This window comes from Pseudonaja textilis, chromosome Z, assembly GCF_049901715.1.
Source record: "Pseudonaja textilis isolate UNSWEBS1 chromosome Z, rPseTex1.2, whole genome shotgun sequence".
Classification (NCBI taxonomy): domain Eukaryota; kingdom Metazoa; phylum Chordata; class Lepidosauria; order Squamata; family Elapidae; genus Pseudonaja; species Pseudonaja textilis.
The window spans coordinates 102,470,287-102,490,510 of record NC_142008.1 but is presented as its reverse complement, the minus strand read 5'-3'; the positions used below and the strand labels follow the sequence as shown (position 1 = coordinate 102,490,510).

Here is a 20,224-nt window from a genome sequence, read left to right as displayed (position 1 = left end):
TTTGACTAAAATAAATCTGCTTTCAATTTGGGTTTCTGTTAGTACACTAAATTGACCCTGGATGAGGATTCTATATCTAGGCAGATCCTGACAACTATTGGATGGTAGTAAAAACTGCACACTCTTCGTTTTGCAGCCTGTATCTGATATATCTACAACAGATTATTCTGCAGATGCTACCAAGCTACCAGAATGCACAATCTGGGCAATAATGCAGACCTATGATCACAGGTGCAGATGCAGAGGTACTAACAGAAAAGCTAACACAAGGCCCATCCTTATTATGAAAAGAGCAATGTATTTATAGAAAGAGAGTTAGAGACCGTGAGGGAAGTTGATTATGGGGAGGATGGGGGTTACATATTGGTGTCCAGCGTTTTCTTGGACATCTCTTTTCCCCCTCTAATATAAGAGAAAAGTAGCTGTCAATGAAGAGGTAAATAAATCAATGGGTTCAGTCTTGGGCATCAAAAGAGGCCGGACAAAATCCAAAGCCTTTGGACTTTTGACTTCTAAGTATCCTGTTTTCAAATAATTAAATAGACACACTAAGTATTAACCAACTGCCAGGAGGAAAAAAATAAAATCCCAAACCTGGTGGTCTTATTGTTCCAATTATGTTAGTTTGGAGAGGTAGATTATTAACTAGGGCATTTCTAAATGGATGGCTCCTCCACAATAAATCCAGTGGCCTGTGGAACCATGCATCCTGGTAAAAAGGAAAAAATAAATAAAACTATGGAGTTTTAGAAGTATAGGAATAATCATCTGAACAACATATGAAGTTCATTAGCATTAGGTGATTGCTTAAGAAAAAGTCACAGGTAATTCCTTAAGAAAAGCTTAGTCTGGAAAGACTCTAAATTTCACATTATGGGTGCTTCTGTGCTTACTTACCCACTGTTTAATGGATCTCAATTTTATAGATTTGGGATTTAATGGACAAGCCTTCTGAATGGGAGTTGTAGTGCTGAAACACCAGCTGAAGCAGAGAAGGAAAGGTTGTAGGAAAATCAGGTGAGCAGAAAGAATGGAAGGCAGGAGAAGAGATGGAAAAATAAAACCATGAGAATATTAAAAGTGGAGTGGTCAACTGGGGACGGGAGCTCTTGAAATACACCATGTGGAGAGTTGCTGACAGGAAAGAGGTGGGCAACACGCTCTTTTATTGCTACAATATTCCTGTAAGTTTGCTTGGGCTGAAATGGCAAGTAGCCCCAAGTCACCCAATGAACTCCATTGCTAAGTAGGAATCTGATCCTTGGTGCTCCCAATCCTTTTGTATCAATATTGAGAGTACGTCAGAGAAAGCACCATATTATCAGTAGAGTGGTGGCATGCTAGGTAGAAAGGCTAAAGCTAGCAAAATAAAACAAGATACTAAAGACCAGAGAAGGATGTGTTTCTGGTGCCCTTCCCTTCAAAGAGCAAGAAATAAGGGGCAAGAAGTCTGTTAACAAATAAAAGTGGAAGGAAAAAGACCTAAGATTTAATTTCTGGCACTATTATGTACTGCAGCTTGCATTTCTGGATCTGTGGTAGCTGCTTCTCATACAATTTCCTGTATCTACAATAAAAGCAATATATGTATAAGCTTTATCCCTCCCACTGCTATGTTAACTCTTAATTGCTGGTTGTACTGAAAGTAGTTTACAGTATTGCAATATAGACAAGGCTTTGGGTGCAGGATCTGAAATCAAGCAGTGCTGGGCTGAGCAAGGGAGCGTTATACTCTCCCTCCAACCTCTGGTTCTGTTAGAAGAATGGTGGGCTCCTAAAAGCTACAATACAGTAGAAGCAAAGAATGTCAGGAATTGCCTCACAGAGAACAAATGGAAATCCTCTTGTCAATTCTGTACCTTGCTCATAAAGAAAAATCTGCAGATCCTAGAAAACGTTTTCAAAGTTTTTTTTTCTTTTTTCTTTAAAAAACATTTCTTAGCTCATTCCCCTTGTAACCCACCCTCTCTGCCTTCCCTGGAAGCAAACGGGAATGAAGGGGGACCAGAAGAAGATAGCTCCTCCAGTACCTCAGCTTCCTGCTTACCCCTCACAATCTCCCTGACAGATTTGATTTCCAAGATTGTATATTTTTTTTTCCTCCCCTACCCATTTTTTGTCATGCAAAACTACCCCTTTGCTTTGCCCCTCACACCCACACATTCTCCTCGAAGGAACAGCTGAAATAAAAATGTAAAAAAAAAAGATGAAAATATATAAACATCAAATAAAAATTATTGGCGTGCAGGGCAGAGGGGTAGCAGGACACATTATTAAATTAACAGAGAACCTGTAATGGCGGTCGAAAAAGAAATTCAATTTACACGAGATTCCACAGCACAGATATACACAGAAAATACAACTCTTATATTACAATAGTCTTGGAGGAAGGGAGATCTGTGTGCCATATCAATAAAGTCCAGAGTCCTATCTCCAGTGACCGTCACAGGCTGAAGTCTACTCTTTCCAGTTTGACCATCTCGGACTTGAATTCCCCACTCTCTGCTCTCATAAAAAGAAGAAGAAAGAAAAGAAGAAATGTGATGCTCCATCACACCAGATGGACCACCTATCTACTGGGACTGCTTCATGCCAGCACCAAGAGAGTTTGGATGACAATTTCTAGTCCTCTTTCCTCCTCCTTCCTCCTCCGGGCGTTCTCTCATCTAAAGGAAGAGGGAGCTGCAAAGGCAAGGGGAAAAGAAGAGAAAGAGGGAACTCTTTTTATTTGTTGACTTGTCCTGAGAAGCAGCTACTTCTGGACAGAAAGAACCTTTATATTCAGGCATCCAAAATTTAAGCTCTGTGTTTCAGGCCTAGAGGCAGGTTGCTCTTTGGGGTAGGTGTGAGCAGGAGGTGGTACACTGGCTTTGTTCCTCCTGGCTTCAATATTCTCCCCTTGTTGAGAAGAGGGATGGGAAGGGGCAGGGATTAAAAAAAAGAAAAAAAGAACTGGCCTTTGAAAAACCATCTATTTTTTTTTTTTTTTGTCATCAGGAAATGAAACGGCACCCCTTCATAGCAGCAATGCAAAGGAAAGGAAAGTAAAGGAAAAATGCTGGCGGAATATTTAGCACCTATGGCAGGGCAGGGAAGGGGAACTGGCCAAGATGGGCTGCTTGGTCCAATATGTGGCACATGGCAACAGGAAATAGAGGCATCCCCTCACTTTTCCTCCCCCTGCTCCACCGGAAAGATCTGGTGTCAGAGCAGCGGGATAGGATGGGTGGGCAACCACATCTTCTCATTCACATTCTTAGGTCCCTGCCTGGAACAAACAACAACAATAAATAGAGGCCGAGGTGGAAGGCCATTTCCCTCTGCCGCTCTGGGGAAGGAGCCCCTCCCTTGGCTTGAGTCCCTTGAGTTCATCATTGACCATCGGCCACTGCTGCTACTAGGAAGAGGGCAGTGGGGAGGAACATGGTTGGTTGGTTGGTTGGTTAGTTGGTCTGTCCAGCATCCCCCACAAGCATCCATATTTTTTCTTGGCAACAGTGGCAGCAGCGGCGATGGTGCTAGCAGCAGCAGCAGCAGCTCTTCATACCCTCATGTGAGCACATGATGGAGAAGGAGAGGCAGCGGCGGCGGCGGCAGCAGCAGCAGAGGGTTTTCCTGCCCAAGGCAGGGAGGTCAGACATAACTGGGACAGCAGCTTGCAAGAAAAAGAGAAAGAAGAGTAAGGAAAAAAAATGCATCTCATGCCACTTTAACAGTTCTGAAAAGACATTTCTTTCATTTTTGTTCCTAACTTTCCCCCACGGCACACATGTGATTCCATATCAGTGCTTCTCAACAATTTTAAGCTGTGTGGTCTTCAGTTCCTAGAATTCCCTAGCCAGGATGTTAGGGAAGAAGACCAAGGATAAGAAGACCAAGGATATTGATATTCTAGGGCATAACATAGCTACCTAGCTGAGTTAAATTGTTACATTAATACATATAGGATGCTTAGCCTGGCTACTAAATTAATTCATTTTCTGTGTTTTCACCCAGAACCATCAATTAATCAGCTGTGTTGGATTCATACCAGAGGTGGTATTCAGCAGGTTCTGACCAGTTCTGGAGAATCGGTAGCAGAAATTTTCAGTAGTTCGGAGAACCTGCAAATACTACCTCTGACTGGAGATTTTACAGTATCCTTCCCCTGCCACGCCCACCAAGCCACACCCACAGAACCAGTAGTAAAACATTTTTGAATCCCACCACTACTTATATTCTATGTGTGAAGGTTGCTTTCAAAAAAAACCCACCACATTTCCTCAATACCATTATGGGGACCAATCAAAATGCTCTGAAAAAATTTGCAAGTTTTCAGTTCCTTAAGCAAAAAGTTACAAAAAACATAGGATGGGGAAAATCTCAAAGGTCCAAAAAGCTAACCATTTTTTTTTTCAATCTTGAGGCCTACAGTTAATGACCATGCTGTCAGCTATATGCAACTGTTAGCGAGAGGTATTAATAATGTTAAAGTACTCCTATTCTTCAGGGATAAAGTATAATGGTTGCTACCTGCAACTGTGAAAACACAAACAATAAGTGCTTATCCTGCTTGTTGCCATAGGTAAAATTCACAGGGTCCTGGTCTGGCATAAAATAGTAATAAAGGAACATTAAAAATTTTAGTCAAGAAAGCCAAAAAATATTTTTGCAGTGCCTTTGGCAAGAAGCTTAAATCCAGCCTGTGGAGTCGGCCTGAAAATAACAAAGGACCAGCCCGAGGTGCCTCTGGTGGCCAAAATGGCCTGCATGTGCCCCCGTGCCTCATTTTCACTCTCCATGGCCTCCTGAGGGCAGCACTCTTCCGGCCCAAAACGGCCCCAAAAACAGGCTGAGAAGTGGGCAGCAAAGAGGCCATGGAGGGTAAAAACAAGGTGCAGGTGGGCTGCGTGCAGACCCTCTGTGTCCCGTTTTGGCCAGCAGGGTACTGCAGGAGACATCCATCCTGCTCCCCCACAGCCGCCCCTGCCTCCCCTTCTCCATAGAGGAGAACTACAATGCTGATCTAGCCCTCGAAGAAATCCAGTTTGACACACTTGCTCTATGATTTAAAAAAAGTATTCATTTTTAATCTGCAGCTTTTACTATCTAGAATTGTTTGTTATCATCATTATAAATGGTGTTGAGAGACAGTTAAATTGATTTGTTCAGACCAAAAAAAAAAAATCTGCATTTATTGATGATTGGAAGCTACTTGTAAATTTTTCCCATAAAAATAAAAATCTGTGATTTATAGTTTTGATGATTAGACACAATATATTATAGAAAGAAGAGTAATATGATGTAGCTTAGAGAGGTTAAAATATATTTGTAATAACTACTGTGAAGAATATCAGGAGACACTTTATTATATTATTTTTCTTTCTTTCTTTTCTATTTTTCATTTTTTTCTTGCACTTTTTGCTTCTTTAATGTCTTTCTTTAATGTCTTAATGTCTTTATTAAAATTTTAATAAAGACTATATACAAAAAATGAGAGACAATGCAATCTATTCTTCTCAATAGCAACAATGATTCTCAGTGCCAAGATCCAAAATCAACAATCCCAAACTGCTAGCCAGCAGCTGGATTAAACCACCCCATAATTCACGAATACTATACAAGATAGTGTACACTACCATTCTCTTACTCATGACTGGCAGAGGCTGGAAAATGGCAATGAGAACCTGAAGACTGGGAAGCAAATAATTTACAAAATTATTAGAAAAGTAAATGAAAAAAAAAGATTTCTATTTGTTGATTCCTCACTGAAAAAGCCTCTGCTACCCAACAGCAATAGTATCAGCACTGGGCAGTACCTAATTAATTTTGGTAGAGCTTTAAAAAACTAAGAGTCAGACATGATTAATAATTGGATGACAGGGAATAAGGAAATCCAAGAGACATAGATTAGATCAGGGGCTTTAAAAACATCAGAACACAGCAACAACCAACATGATCAGATTGATGTCAAGAAAACAATGCATATATATTAATGTAGTTCTCAAAAGTGGGCTAGATCCAATGGATTATTCTTAGCTTAAATGTGGATGGTTGCCAGTAGAAAAGAACATGTTTTTCTTCATTTTGTGGGTGTGGAAACAACTGACTTATTATACTGGGATATAACAGAATCCCAATAACAATGATCCATGTCAATTATTGGGTTCTGGTTATTGCATTTTCTCACTAAACACGTTTTGGAGAAATCTTTTGGGCCAGATTCCTTCTAGGTTACTTTATGTTGTTGAACTGTTTTATTTTTAAATAAAAAAAGAAAGATCAGATTTCAAACTATGCTAATCCATCCTTTGGACATAGTCACACCACACTGATATATTTTGCATTGCATATTTGTGGGGTGTCCTATGTCCTATTAAGCAGTAGCCTACCTGCTCCATCTTGGCATTAACAGGAATATGTTCTCACTGACATACTGTCTGTCCGTTGGCTACCTAATGAGTTCCCTGAGGAGAAAAAAAAAGAGAGGAAGGAATTCATAAATATATCCACCAGAGCTTTAAAAATGACTTCTTGACTAGCCAAAGATGTTCTGAACTTTTAATGCCTTTACCCCTTTTGCAGGCCAAAGGGACAGCCTGTATCCGTGATGGTGAACTTATGGCACGTCATTTGTGCTGGCATGCGAGCTACAGGCAAACCTACCTCGCTCCGCATGCGTGCACCTCACAGCTGGCTTTTTAGGTTGGTCTGAGGCCTTTTGGGGCCTCCCAGGCCTGAAAAGCCTTGCAGAGGCTTTTTCCAAGTCTCTGGGTGACCGAAAAAGGCCTCAAACCAGCCAAAAAAATCATCTGTGTGGTGCAGTGCAGGTAAAGGGGCGGGGGGTGGGGATTGTGTGCACATGAGCAGGTGGTGTGGGGAGGGGGACACACATTGCATTTTTGGCACAGGAGCCCAAAAAGGTTAGCCCCCACTGGCCTATATCTTTTCTCTTCCTAACCCACAGATAATATGCAATGTCACATCACCTCACCCTGGCCATTATTGTTGACAAGTCTCATCTTTTCTCATTGTTCTATATTAGGAAATTCATGAATATTGAAATATAAGGGCTGAGCCTGTTTTTTAAACATTGGTTCCTCTCAGTAAACATAAGGGAAAAAAGCAGCTCCACTCATTTGGTGTCATTGTTCAAGCAACTGCGATTGGTAGACTCTCCAGGAAGATGAACTGCTTCTTTCAACAACTAAACAATTGTTCACTTTATCCTAAACAGTTTTATGCTACAAGAGTCCCACAATGGTTCTTGTCAAAGACAGTGGTTTTTGGCAGTATAATGCAGTACAGATAACAAATGCATTTTTCACAAATATACACAATAACATTGAAAAACCTGCAGCCTTTCAGATTGTTACTGAATCAGAATTCCCAGCATCTGTCACCAATGACTACGCTAGGGAAGGCTGTTGTGTGTAGTAGTAGAGAGAACCATAAATTTCCCATCTCCCAGATTAATTTGCTATGATAATGACAAGGAAATATGTGCAATTGATTTTTTTTTCCTGATCACAGCGAGAAATCTTTATGCATAGAAATTGAAGGATACATCAACTCCCACGATAGAGGAATGGATAAAAAATGTGATGGAGCTAGCAGAAATGATAAAATTAAGTGTTTTAATTAGAGAAAAGAATATATTCAGTTTTGTTTCTACCAGGAAACTGCTTCTGGACTTTGTGGTTGAGATAGAAAAAAATAAAATAAAATCTTGGCTTTGGGTTTTGCTGATTAAACTGTTGTTATAGAAAAGTCTTTCTTGTTAAGTTTTAAATTAAAAATTTGAGGTCATTCCTTTTCCTTTCTTCTCATTCTCCATTTTCCTATTACTGTTCTTTTCATCTGTATTTTATAATCTCAATTAAAAAGGAATAAGTTCCAGAAAAAGAGAACACTCTATTCCTTATTAGCTTGGGGATAGAGAATGGGCAAAAAAATAAGATACTTTCCTGACAGCAGGAAGCTTCTAATTTTATGTTTTATTCTTTTATTTTTTTTATAAGCAGCTTCACCAGATGGCAGCACTTAACTGTCATTGTCTGGATTTGAAAGCTAAGCAAGGCCAGAGAAGTTCAGTGTTGGAGGGATTCTGGAAGTCATTGGAGGGATGACTTCTAGAGAATCTCAGAGCTGTAAGTTAGATTGAAAAGTTGAAAATAATTCCTGGGAGAAAAAGCAAACAAACTATTTCTATATAATTATTAGGAAAATCATATAAACGTGTCCACTAGGAATTAAGTTTGACTTTAAGGAGCCTTTATGTCTGTATTGGATAAATTGCCTAAAGAATATTTTGATAAATAAATGGAAATTAAGGAAACACGATTCCCTCTCCTGCCATTGTGTGCTTCAGTTCAGAACGCAGGCTTAGATAGCCTAAGAGTTGTGCCTATATACCCTCTGGCTGCATCTTACGAAGTTGCACCCCGGGTGAGGTAATGGAGGCCACGGAGGCTGTGCGGAAATTGGCCGGCAACATCTCAGCTGAGTCAGGGCTAACACCACGGAGGTCTTTCTCCCGGAACATCTTCCGCCAAGATGGGGAACGACTAAAGGTCTTGGCACTATCCTAGAAACAAAAGTGTAACAAATATGGGCCAACAGCAAAGCGTGAGGATGTCTTTTAAGATTAGAGACTCTGGTGAAAGGAGAACTCACCTCATCCAGTCGCCGGTCGGTTCCCATGGTGATGAGGTTTCCAAATTCTTTTTCTAAAATCTGTCGAGCCTAGAAGTTTTTTTTTTTTAAGTAGATTATTTTAGTCTTCCTTTCCATTCCTTTGTTGTTCTGTAAAGCGCAGTGTTCCCTTCGGCCCTCCACTTTTTTCCTTTCTCCAAAAATATTAAGGAATGGAGAAAAAGGGCCTTGGGGTGCAATTGCTAGGACAGTGTGATGCAACTTAGGAATATGCATTGGCAACATAGTGCCCAAGGTTCCCAGGCAATTCCAGTTAAATAAAAATCAAAGCAATTGAATAATGAACAAAAATTGCCAATGTGTACATGTTCCCTCCCAACAGACCTTTCACGAACATTTAATAAGATGTCAATCAAGTATTCAGAAAGAAAAATTGGGGGAATTTTGAGTTTATGACTGAAGTCAGAGGCCTAGTTCTCATACTAAAAGCATTAAAACCTAGAGGTTATTGCTACACTGAAAAAGGTTCTAGATTCCCTCCTTCTTCACATGAAAGCATTAGGCACAGCTCATGACTGCTTGATTCTCTCCCACACCCCACCCCGGCTATCCAGCTTCCCTATGCTTACTCCTGACCTGTGTATTTTGGGTTGGGATCTGCAGCAGCAGGGCCAAGTCATTGCAATCAAAGGTGTCGTCCAGGGCCAGGAGGGCTCCGTGCACCCCACTTTCAACTAAGTTGTTGGCAAACTCTTTTAGCCCAATCATTTGCACCCAGCACATCACACGCTCGTTGGACCACACCATCACATCTAAAAAGGGATGGGGAGGGGAAGGGAAGAGACAAGCTTAGCACCAAATTCAGTCCTATGATCCACCCACTCTAGCTATTTCATTGCCGTCCCTTATTTACTTTCCCCAGTTCAGATTTGTAGATGCTGCTCAATGGCAACCTATGGTCTTATCTTTTCTCATCTATATCTACCTTTGTTTTGATTCTGACTCTCCTCTCGTCTTCTTTCCAGTTCCTTTCGGTCATAGTTAAGACGTTTCAGGCACATGATTCCATAATGAAGGCTCACCCTTGGAAGATATATCATAAGTTACACCAGAGAAATGGCAAATGGCTCACTCTGGATCATCTATTAAGTTCACAAGGGCTGGTGGAGTTGGTAAGTGCAGCAGTAGTACTAATTAATGCTAGGTAGCTTGATCATGGAGTTGGAGTTCCCATTCAATTTCCTAAAATGAGGCATCGACTTGTTGGGGGAAGGGAGTCAAATGATGAAACGTGTGTTGCAACATTGCGACGCAAACTCTACCCCTTCTGTACATGCACTGTGATATTGCACACATGTATATAAGAGGTGGAGCTTGCATTCCAATGCCACTCTGCACATTTTGACGAAAACTCCACATTCAGCAGACACTTCTTTGAGCACAGGGTAGAAATCGAAATGCTTTCCCTCAGTTCCAGCATTGATTAGAAGTGCAGCAGGGCAGGACTTTAGGACAAAATCCAGACCTCCGCTGAACAGAAAGACCACAAAATAGAGCATGTTGACATACCATATTCTGAAGCAAGCAAATATATATATATACGTTGTAGCAACAAACGTTGCTACAACTTTAAAGGCACAACTATAATGACGTGGGAAAATACCCGAACAAAGCTGAATACCATACATGTAAGTACCCGCGAAAACTTAAGAAAAAAATATATATATATATATAAAAAAAGAGAGAGAGAGAGAGGAGGGGGAGGGAGGGAGAGAGAGAAAGTGTTCCTGCAAGATCATTATAACCATTGTCTACTGTGCATTTCTTAATTGCATCATTGAGAATGATCTTGCTTTAAAAAAAACCAGGATTGCAGCAGGTGCCCAAGAGGATGATGATGTTGGATCCAGGTTAAGTAACAGAGGGTGTCCTGGTAAATTTTCAGTTCCCATGTTGTTTGTACCAAGGTTTTCTTTGAAGATTTCAGTTCTAAGTGTTCCATTTTATGGCTAAGAAGAGCAGGTGATATTCAAGGCAACTTCTCCCAGCTTTAATCTTAATATCCACATGAAACTGCAATTCCAGAATCTTTTGTAAGTGTATGAACAATAATAAATAATGTTATATTTGGTTGAAATTACAGACTTTGCACACATATATGGATGTATGCCTCACAAACACAGTGCTGTAAGTTATGTCAGTAACATGAATCTATTCTTTCACATGGAAGGCTCAAGCCATTTGCTCTTCTCACCTATGGAAGCTGTCCACCATCTTGAGTTGGCCCCGTAGTTCCTTCTTGTTGAGATGGTCCAACATCCGGGCATCAACTAGAGACTCCATGAAATAGCTGCGGTACTGAGGCAAGCCCAGACTGGGCAGCCAATCATTTCCCACCCACTCATGGTTCATATCTCCATATGCCAGGATCTGAAAAAGCAGAAAAGGGAGAACCTTAAATCTTGTATTTGTACAATAAACCTAATCCAATCACTGAATTAGCCTACTTTTGGGGGGATTCACAATATATAAACCAGCAAGGACAGGCCAAAGTGTACAGTAATCAAGCTTAGTGTGCTATTTAAATGCATCTGACCTGGTTAAGCATCTCTGGTTAACAAAACGTCTGGGTGAAAAAATATGTGCTCTCTTTCCTTCCATATACTGAAGATCTGCACTGCAGTTTTTTTCTATTTTCTTGTTCCTGCAATATTTGAGCATCTGCTATAAATCCATATCCATTCATTTGTAATATTTGCTTCAGACAATTTCAGTAACTAATGTGATATCAGGCCAGATATCTTTATGTGAACTTGGGGCAAGTCAATGTTTCATAGGATTATTATGAGGATAAAATGGAAAAGACTTTAGAGTTGATGTATGTTTATAGCTCTCTTCCTTTACTGTGTTGAATTTGCCTGTGCTTTTTGTCTTGCTGTAGGCACTTTCACATTAATGCAGCCTTTTCTAGATATCACCCATGAGAATTTTTTTCTCCCTGCCAAGCTTCTGGGAAATAAGGAAGTGTAACTGGGAAGACGGTTCTCTTGTTAGAAGTTGTCCATCATAGAATCTTTCCTTGATGGCATTCCAAATGCAATATACCTTCCCAAAATGGTTTTTTTCATGTTATTTTTGTATTCCAAATGGTAAGTTAAAATTATTCCATTTCATCCACATAACAATTTAGCTGTTAGCTGTTCCCTGATAAATGCTTCTTTTAAAATATATTTGGGGAATTGGCGGATTATTTTTAAATTCGGTACCCTTTACTATAGATATAAGAAATCTTAAAACATTGCTGCTGTCTGCAGTCCAGATGGTATTGATGCAAACGGACTGTAGATATGACTCAGCGGCAGGCTTCAGATACTGTGCTCTATCAAATGTTGCTCGATTTTGTGCCATGTGAGCCCAGTCATTGGGGCTTGAAAACTATCCTAGTTTAATACATTGAGAAAATTCAGGAATTGTTTATCTAACAAATCATGGTTAAAATTATGTTTTATTACTATGTAAAATCCCAACAATGAGTCACAGAACAGTAGTGTAAAAAAATCTAACACAAAAGCAGAAAAAAGCAGCTTAGTTAAGAGAACAATTTTCCAGTCAGGATCCAGTACTGAATAATTTTCTAATCTGGGATCTGATGTGAAATCCCCTTTTCTTTGAAACTCTAACATTATTCTTAGTCTGAAATCTTACTATGGAAAGCAGTAGCCTCTAGATGGGGGGTCACAAATGTGAAGGCTGTAATAATAGAAGCAAAGAGGTAGGAGACAGTGAATTCAACCCTTTGCTCAGAAGAGGAATAAAAGCTAAAAGCATCAAAAAGAGGTGTCTTGCCTTAGCCTGTACATATATCGATCCAGGGAAGAGATATCATCAGATAAATAATTGGCTCAATTGTTGAACTGCTTTTCTTGCTAGGATCTTTTCTCTACATTCAACCATTTAAAACCACTATTCTGTATCTTCACACAACAGAGAATAGATCTTAGCCATCTTCAATGTAACAGTCCTGTAGCTACTTGAAGGATGTTATATTTCTCTAATCTCTCTTACCAAGTTTTAATTTCCAGGATTTTTTATTGTTTATCTTCCCTTCCCTTCTCTGAATCAGTTCCAGTTTCTTCAAAATCTTCTTAAATTATAGGTATTTTAAATAGCCAGGGAAGAATATTTTTCCCAAGCACCACGGGTGGGCGGGAGTGGTGGTTCAAGATACCCTTTTCCTCTTCACTTATTTACAGAACAAGAGAACTTCTTCTAGTTAATTCATGCAGCTGTCCTCAGACAAGATACTTCCTCACCTAATCACAGCTGGCCATCAGAAGATACAGAAGCAGGGGATAGATAACCATAATAAGTGGAAAGCAGGACAAAACAAACAGAGGGAATCAAAAAGATTCATATAATTGTTTCTCTCTTCCAACATTGGCACAATCTCTGATTACTGTAATAAATATCAGATGTGCCTGGGTAAATAATTCTATTTAAACAAATATTTATAGAGAGTTTCCTCACATAACATACAGTGAACACATCTATTAGAGCTAAAAGAATTCTACTGAATTTAAGTTATGAATTTCAGCACTGATTTAAGACCAATTTGTAAGAAGCATGTTCTCGGTGCAAGTATTTTCCCTTCACTCTGAATCATTTAGCTGCATATAACATTCTGATCATATTGTCCATTCACTTAATGAAATGCAAGTTCTTTTAGCTTCAGCCCTCCTCTCTACCATAAAAGGAAATAAATACATAGAAACACACACAAATTAAGACAGTCAGCATGTGAATCCCGCCCATACCTGCTCCCAGCTGATTTCCTTTGTCTCCTGTATAGTGATTAAGTGGAAAGCAAGAAGGAAAGTAGAAAGGAATCATTAAGGCAATCTTGAGATGTACTTTTTTTCCCCCACAAACACACATCATAGTAGCTCAAAGCAAATGGAAATGTCTCCATTGTAGTAAGCAATTTCCAGTTGATCTTATATAAATCTACACATGCAATAAAAAGAGATGGGTGAGGGGTAAGGATCCCATTACATTAACCAATGAGCCCAGCTATTGTCATGCAAAAAAAGTGAGTCTTAAGGAAAAAAAGCCTAGCATCAAAGGGAGAGAATTGGGCTACACCAACTGGTGGTCCACGAGAAAATTTTGGTGGTCCGCTGAAAAATTATTTGCATTTTTTATATTACACTAAATACTATTTATCTTTTTAAAAATGCATATTAGTGGTCCACGGGATTTAAAATTATGAACTTAGTGGTCCCTGAAGTCCGAAAGGTTGGTGACCCCTCAGCTACACCATTTCTTCTTACTCTCTCCCAAGAAAAAGGTCTCCTACAATGTGAACCAGTATAATCTTCTCCATTGATTCATTTTGCTGCATCTGGACGTCCGGTCTCCAAACAGAAGCATTTGCAGAATCCCCAGGGAAATTAAGATTAAAGGAGCCAATCACATGAGCTCAAGAAAGAGTGACTACTCTACTTCACTCTATAAATTACTTATATTGTCATTCTTGTTTTCAGGTAATAGACCAAGCACATTATTTCAGATGGTTTCACTCAATGATAGGATGTTTTTTTTAAAAAAAAAAATGGCAACCATGAAGATCCCACAGTCCCACTGCAGTTTTTAAGGAATTCCCAAGGGGACATGGAATGATAGATTAGTTCAGTGTTTCTCAACCTCAGCAACTTTAAAATCTGTGAACTTCAATTCCCAGAATTCCCCAGCTAGTATGAAGTTGAAGTCTTAAAGTTGTTGAGGTTGAAAAACACTGGATTAGTTCAAGATGGGGCACTAGTAAGAAAAGGCTGGCCTACATTGAATTAATGTTTATTACTAGTTCTTCCAAATATAAAAAGAAACTAGAACGCTTACACCAAGTGTTGTCCCTAAGCATGGATTTCCTGCCAAATCAATAATAGGAAGAAAACTGCAAATTTGGATAGGAAAGCTACTGACAAGATGCACGCAAAGTTTGTGCCATCTAATCTTCTAATCATGCATACATATAGAATCACACAGAGGAAACTGCAATATAAGATCCTGGATACAGCCACAACATGGAACCCAAGAGAAAAGGCAGCTGATTTGAGGGACAGGACCTGTAGCAGTAACACTTACTGGCTTTGTTGTGGCTGTGAGAGATTCCATCTCTTCATGTGTCATCCACACATTTCCAGTAGACTAGCAAGAATAGTAAAGGGGAAAAGAGAGAGGAGAGGAAAGAGGCAGTTGTGAATCTTAACAAATAGAGAAAGCAGAAAGCTGTCCGTTTCCTTGCTAGTCAAGAGAAGGCCCAGCAAAGGGCAGTGTATACAGAACCCATCACTTACTGTACGCGAAGTAGAAGGAGCTGAGGGACTGGTCAAGGAAACCATCTCCTGAATGGCAAGGCGCAACTTAAGTCGGTGCAAAGGATTACTGATGCCAATTTCTCGCTGGATTTCTGTATCAGACAGGTTAGCCATAATGGCACCACTCTTGACGTTGGCACGGCAAGCAGCCACATACCAGGCTGGCATGCCCACCCACAGCTGCCAGAGTAAACGGGAAGAGAGGTTAAACAGATACAACAAAATCAACCCCTAACCCATGGTCTCATTTGGCCCTGGTGGAATTTCCATGAAATTGCTGGTTCTTGGATGAGCAAATGTTGCCCTTTAATTCACTGTCAACAGGAGGGATTTAATGTTCACTGCCTGTGCTGGGGTGGGAAGAAGTTCACAGGTCCATGTTCCATGCAATCTTTAATCTTGATGAGATACTGCATGCAATAAAAAAGCAATCTTTTTCTCTGAAACTTGTGGCTGCTTCAAAAAGTACTTGAAAAAACTGTAGCAGAAAAAACCCTCTGCTCTATTAAAACAACAATTAACTTTTTTTAGGTCCAAGTAGAATACAAACTGCTTTAATGAATAGGAAAAAAAAAGGAAAAATTCCAAATAACATTCATTGAATTTCAGTCCAGTCCAACTCTGTGTGTGCCTTTCTCCCTTGTTACTTTACAAACAGTGGAAAGATTCTATGTAACACGAGGTGCAGTTTTATACTTTTTGTGATAAAAATTGCTGATTTATGCTTGATGTTAAAACAAATTCTTAAGGAAGTTTTATGGAAAGCACAAGTGATCCTATATGACTTGTGCCAGGGGACACAGCTAAATCAATCTCAGATCCATCTTCCATTATTCACTGAACATCTCATATAAACTAGGTTCTAATGGCTCCCCCTGCAATTAAACCACAGCTAAAAGTCAAGGTTTGATCTTGGTTTTGAATTCTTGGCTTATTTTGAATAATGAGATAAGGAACCTAATTTGTATACTATGCTAAACAAACCAGAAAAGGAGTTTCTGTAATTTGCTCATGGTACAGAGTTAATGTGATTGGGATGCAAGTAACCATCTTCCCAGAATCTGACTTTTCATCCATGCTGTTTACCTCCAGCCATGAGACAACAGTAGGTCCATCCCAGGCAGCAAAAGGCAACCCTTGTCGACAAGCTTCTTCCAACAGCTCATGCCTGTGAACAGAAAATACAGAAATAAGAGAGAATTTGGGGAGTGGGGTGGGATAACTTCTGAAAATCCCAAGATTGTTTTTCCTTCTGATCCTCAATTTTCCTATGCCTGCCCTGGCAAAAAGAAATATGGTAACTCGACAGTTCAGAAGACAATAAATCCCAGGATGGAATGAAGAGACTAAAAGACTATCAGATCTTCCTACACAGCAGTGATCTGGAGATCCCCAATGATTTCTTACATAGCTTGGATGCAACTCAATGTAAGATATGGAAACAATGCACAGAATCACTAAATTTCAGCAAATCCAACAGGAACCTATTAAGGAAACTGAGTGAAGCGAGACAACCTGCACAACAAACACCCAATGTAATGCCTGATCTAATAGCCTCTCAAGTCGTATCTCTCTCAAAAAGCACCAAGGGTGAAGGGACATTCCACTCTCATCAAGAAAGCACTTTCAGCTTTTCAGTGACTCAACGCATTCTAAGTACTCTTGTTCCTTTTCTATAAAAAAAAAATTGAAACTGCCGTTGACAGCCTGAAATACAGTAAAGCACCAGGCTTCGATGGCATTCATCCAGAATTCCTAATAACACCAAGAGGCGCACATGGAATTGGACATAGTTTTCAAGTAGTTTGCCTGCTAGCAGAGTTCAAAAAAACTAAAATAATATCACTTCTTAGATATGACAAACCACAAGATAGAATTGTAAGCTACCGCTCAAAGTTCTTTTGAGCTTCAGTTCCAAACTTGTGGAAAGATTAAACAAGATAGTTCTATAACAGATGAACATCTGCCCATGGAACAAGCTGGTTTCCAGCAAAACCAGAACTGTGTGGATCAGGTGCTAAGTCTAACATGCTATATTGAAGCAGAACTTCAACAAGGCCTAAAAACCATACCATTTTGGAGAACTAACTGTGCGGCATATGACCCAGTATAACAAGTTATTATACAAAGTTGTATAACACTGCTGTATTATGCCCTTCAAAAGTCTCTATCAAGTAATTAATAACATCTGAGTGATAGGTCCCTTCAGATAATAATGGGGGCAATATAAATAAGGTAAGATTAAACAATGGTCTCTCACAAGACTCTATAATGGCACTTACACTATTCAATTTATATATATCTAATTTGGATGTGCTGATTATTTGCCCACAGCAGAACAAGAAAAACACATGGAGCTGGTAGGTAGCCTCCTGTCCAAAGAACTCAAGATTTTAGGAAAATTATTCACTGACTGGAGGCTTATTCCTAGCACAGCAAAACAGTAACTATGTGGTTCCACCTTAACAAATTAGCATACAAAGGTTTACTTAAACAACAGCATACTCCCCTTTAACCAACACCCAAAGACTCTTGCAATAACTTTGGTCTGGACTCTCTCCTTTAACATACATCTAGGGAATATGGTGACAAAAATCAGTACTAGGAACAATATACTTCAGAAATTATGTGGAACTAAATGGGGGTTTCAGCTGCCACTCTCAGGTCATTAGCACTAGGGCTGCTCTACTCCATAGCAGAATACTATGCCCCTTTACGGCTTAACAGCTGCCATACTAGTAAGCTAGACACCAGACTCAAAGACACCATGAGGATTATAAGTGGATGTATTAAAACCTCTCTAACTTGCTGCCTTCCTGTTCTGAGCCATATAGCACTGCCAGCTTCATAAAGGCAAGATGCTACTTGTGAAAGAATACAGAAAAATTAAGAACAATTCACTCCTATTGGTGCATACTGACTTTCTTTGTTTATTGGCAGGAAGATTCAAACCCAGGAAGCTCCGCTGGCATTTGCACACCTACTCAACAACTTTAACACTGATTCCCAATGGAAAGCCAAATGGGTCCTTGAACACCCAAATATAGGAAAACATAAATGATTCCACAAAAAAGCTGCCAGGCTTTGGAACTATCATGCCAGCAATGGACAATTCAAATTCTGACTAGGATTTGCACCTCACACAGCATCTGCCAGGACCCATTATATAAATAGTATCAAACAGCATCTGCCAGGACCCATTATATAAATAGTATCTTCCTCTCAGGTGATTGCGGGATTCCATGTCAAACTGTATGTCACATGTACCGGTCCAATAATAATGCTGATTATTAAAATAATGATTTTTTTCATATAAATAATGCTGTAGTTCAATGGTTAGATGGCCTAAACATTGGTATTTGAATATATATATTGTTGACATTTATATTTTATTGTGATTTATTAATCTATATGAAATGTTAATATATATCGCAAGTCCATGTATGATGGACCATATGCTAAATAAATAGGTGCCTGCATGTCAACCAGTTTAACATTCAAAGACAAGTGTGGGACTGCTCAAAGTGTAGTACTGCTTCCTCCAGGTACCACCCAATGACTTCACAAGCCAGGCTAATTTTGGAGTCTTGCAGGTGAAAAACTATGGAATCTCTATCAGTCCTCCTCTTCATCCCCATTCTTACTTCTTTTTGTTCCTACGATCCTTGTCCACAGGTCCTGAGAGTTTGGAAAGGCCCAGGGGGTCTGCAGGTGACATCTCATCAGATGGTGTCCCAGCTGTCAAGAAAGGTGGACAATTAAACAGGAAGAAAGAGAAACACATCATGGCCGCCATTAACTGCCTCAACTTTCAAGAGAGAATTGCTATGCAGCTACTTCTCCATGTGATGAAACTCACAGACTGGAGATAGCAGAATCTTTGTGCAGGATCCATGTTGCTCATTCCAGTAAGATCAGCTCAACCAAAAGTTAAAGGGAGCGAGGGCGAGGATCTCAAGAAAGGCAAGAGGTTGTTTTTTTCCCTAATTGTTAGAGTGTTTTTGACAAGAGACAGAAAAGCCAAGTTATGAGTAGTCCTTCTGAATTTGATATGCTCCAGATGTGTTGGATTACAATTCGAAACAGAGGCCTTGGTCACAAGGATATAGATATAGAACTATATTTACAGGAAGGAGTGGGTCTTGTTTTAGTGGGAGAAAAAAAGATCAAACTGAGTCTGTGGGTGGGGAAAGCATACCAAGTGAGGGGGACTCACGGCCCAACTGCCCCAGCCTCCCTTTCTCTTTCTTGCCGAAGAGACGCCCAATGGAAGATTTGATGCTTTTCTTCTTGGTGGACTTGTGTAGGGAATCCTGACTGCTATTCGTGCCATCTGTCCCCAGACTGTAACAAAGGAAAGAATCAGAATTAGAAATACTATACGGACGGCATATGAAAAAGGACAGCAATAAATTGTCCCAATATTAAAATTGCCTCCTGGATTGGGTTGGTATAACATTCTAATCTAAGACAAAACAGGTAGATTAGTGTTCTTGAAGACTCAACTAAGATCTAAGCATATAAGGTGACATATAACCAGGTGGGATTCTACAGATTTGCACCTATTCACTAGAACCGGTTGTTAACATTCTAAGCAGTTCAGAGAACTGGTTGTTAGAAGAAATTACTGGCCTAATCCTGTAAGGAAGGCAGGAAGGAAACATTCTGGTGTTGCTTACAGAAACTGCCTCTCCGTTAACCCTTATTACATTCTTGGCAGGACTAGACTTCCTGTATCAGGAACATCTCTGGAGTTTTTTTCCTGCCTTTGCTGGTACTTTGCTTGTGTGGAATGACCATTTAAAGTTACAATGGCACTAAAAAAGTGACTTATGATGATTTTTCACACTTACGACTGTTGCAGCATTCCCATAGTCATGAGAGGCCAGGCAAGGAGAAGCATGCCTCAATGTGAGTGAGGTTGAGTTGGCCAACCCAGCTAGTCACATGACCACCAAGCCATGCCCACCAACTAAGCCATGCCCACAGAACCAGTTGTTAAAAATTTGAATCCCACCCCGACTATAGCCATGTTTATTTATTTGAGCATAGTATGGTATATAAACTAAAGTCTGTACGTAAATGTCTTGAGTGAATTCAGACCTTAAAAGTTCTGCTTTGTCTATATACCCCACAATCTTTTACTCAAAACTTCACTTTATAGCCTCTTTTTCTTTAGCAACTAATTCTGTCTTCAAAACATGTATCTTCCT

The 20,224-nt window shown here is 39.8% G+C and overlaps 1 protein-coding gene across 18 annotated transcripts in view; it reads right to left on the bottom strand.

The window, feature by feature from the left end:
- Positions 1-1,893: 1,893 nt before the first annotated feature.
- PPFIA3 (PPFI scaffold protein A3) overlaps positions 1,894-20,224 on the bottom strand; it is a 63,036-nt gene continuing 44,705 nt past the window's right edge. For 4 of the 18 annotated variants that reach the window (XM_026710933.2, XM_087917043.1, XM_087917041.1 and 1 more), the window contains exons 18-30: positions 19,210-19,355; positions 18,656-18,749; positions 16,098-16,179; positions 14,991-15,191; positions 14,779-14,841; positions 13,449-13,475; positions 10,889-11,064; positions 9,620-9,717; positions 9,271-9,446; positions 8,656-8,724; positions 8,395-8,566; positions 6,372-6,446; positions 1,894-3,655 (exon numbers count right to left, since the gene is read on the bottom strand). In XM_026710933.2, the coding sequence (XP_026566718.1) occupies positions 6,388-6,446; positions 8,395-8,566; positions 8,656-8,724; positions 9,271-9,446; positions 9,620-9,717; positions 10,889-11,064; positions 13,449-13,475; positions 14,779-14,841; positions 14,991-15,191; positions 16,098-16,179; positions 18,656-18,749; positions 19,210-19,355 (1,363 nt within the window). In that variant the 3' untranslated portion in view covers positions 1,894-3,655; positions 6,372-6,387. Of the gene's footprint in view, positions 3,656-6,371; positions 6,447-8,386; positions 8,567-8,655; positions 8,725-9,270; positions 9,447-9,619; positions 9,718-10,888; positions 11,065-13,448; positions 13,476-14,778; positions 14,842-14,990; positions 15,192-16,097; positions 16,180-18,655; positions 18,750-19,209; positions 19,356-20,224 lie in introns of those variants that run through there. The other 14 variants (XM_087917040.1, XM_087917044.1, XM_087917048.1 and 11 more) reach the window with 6 other exon arrangements.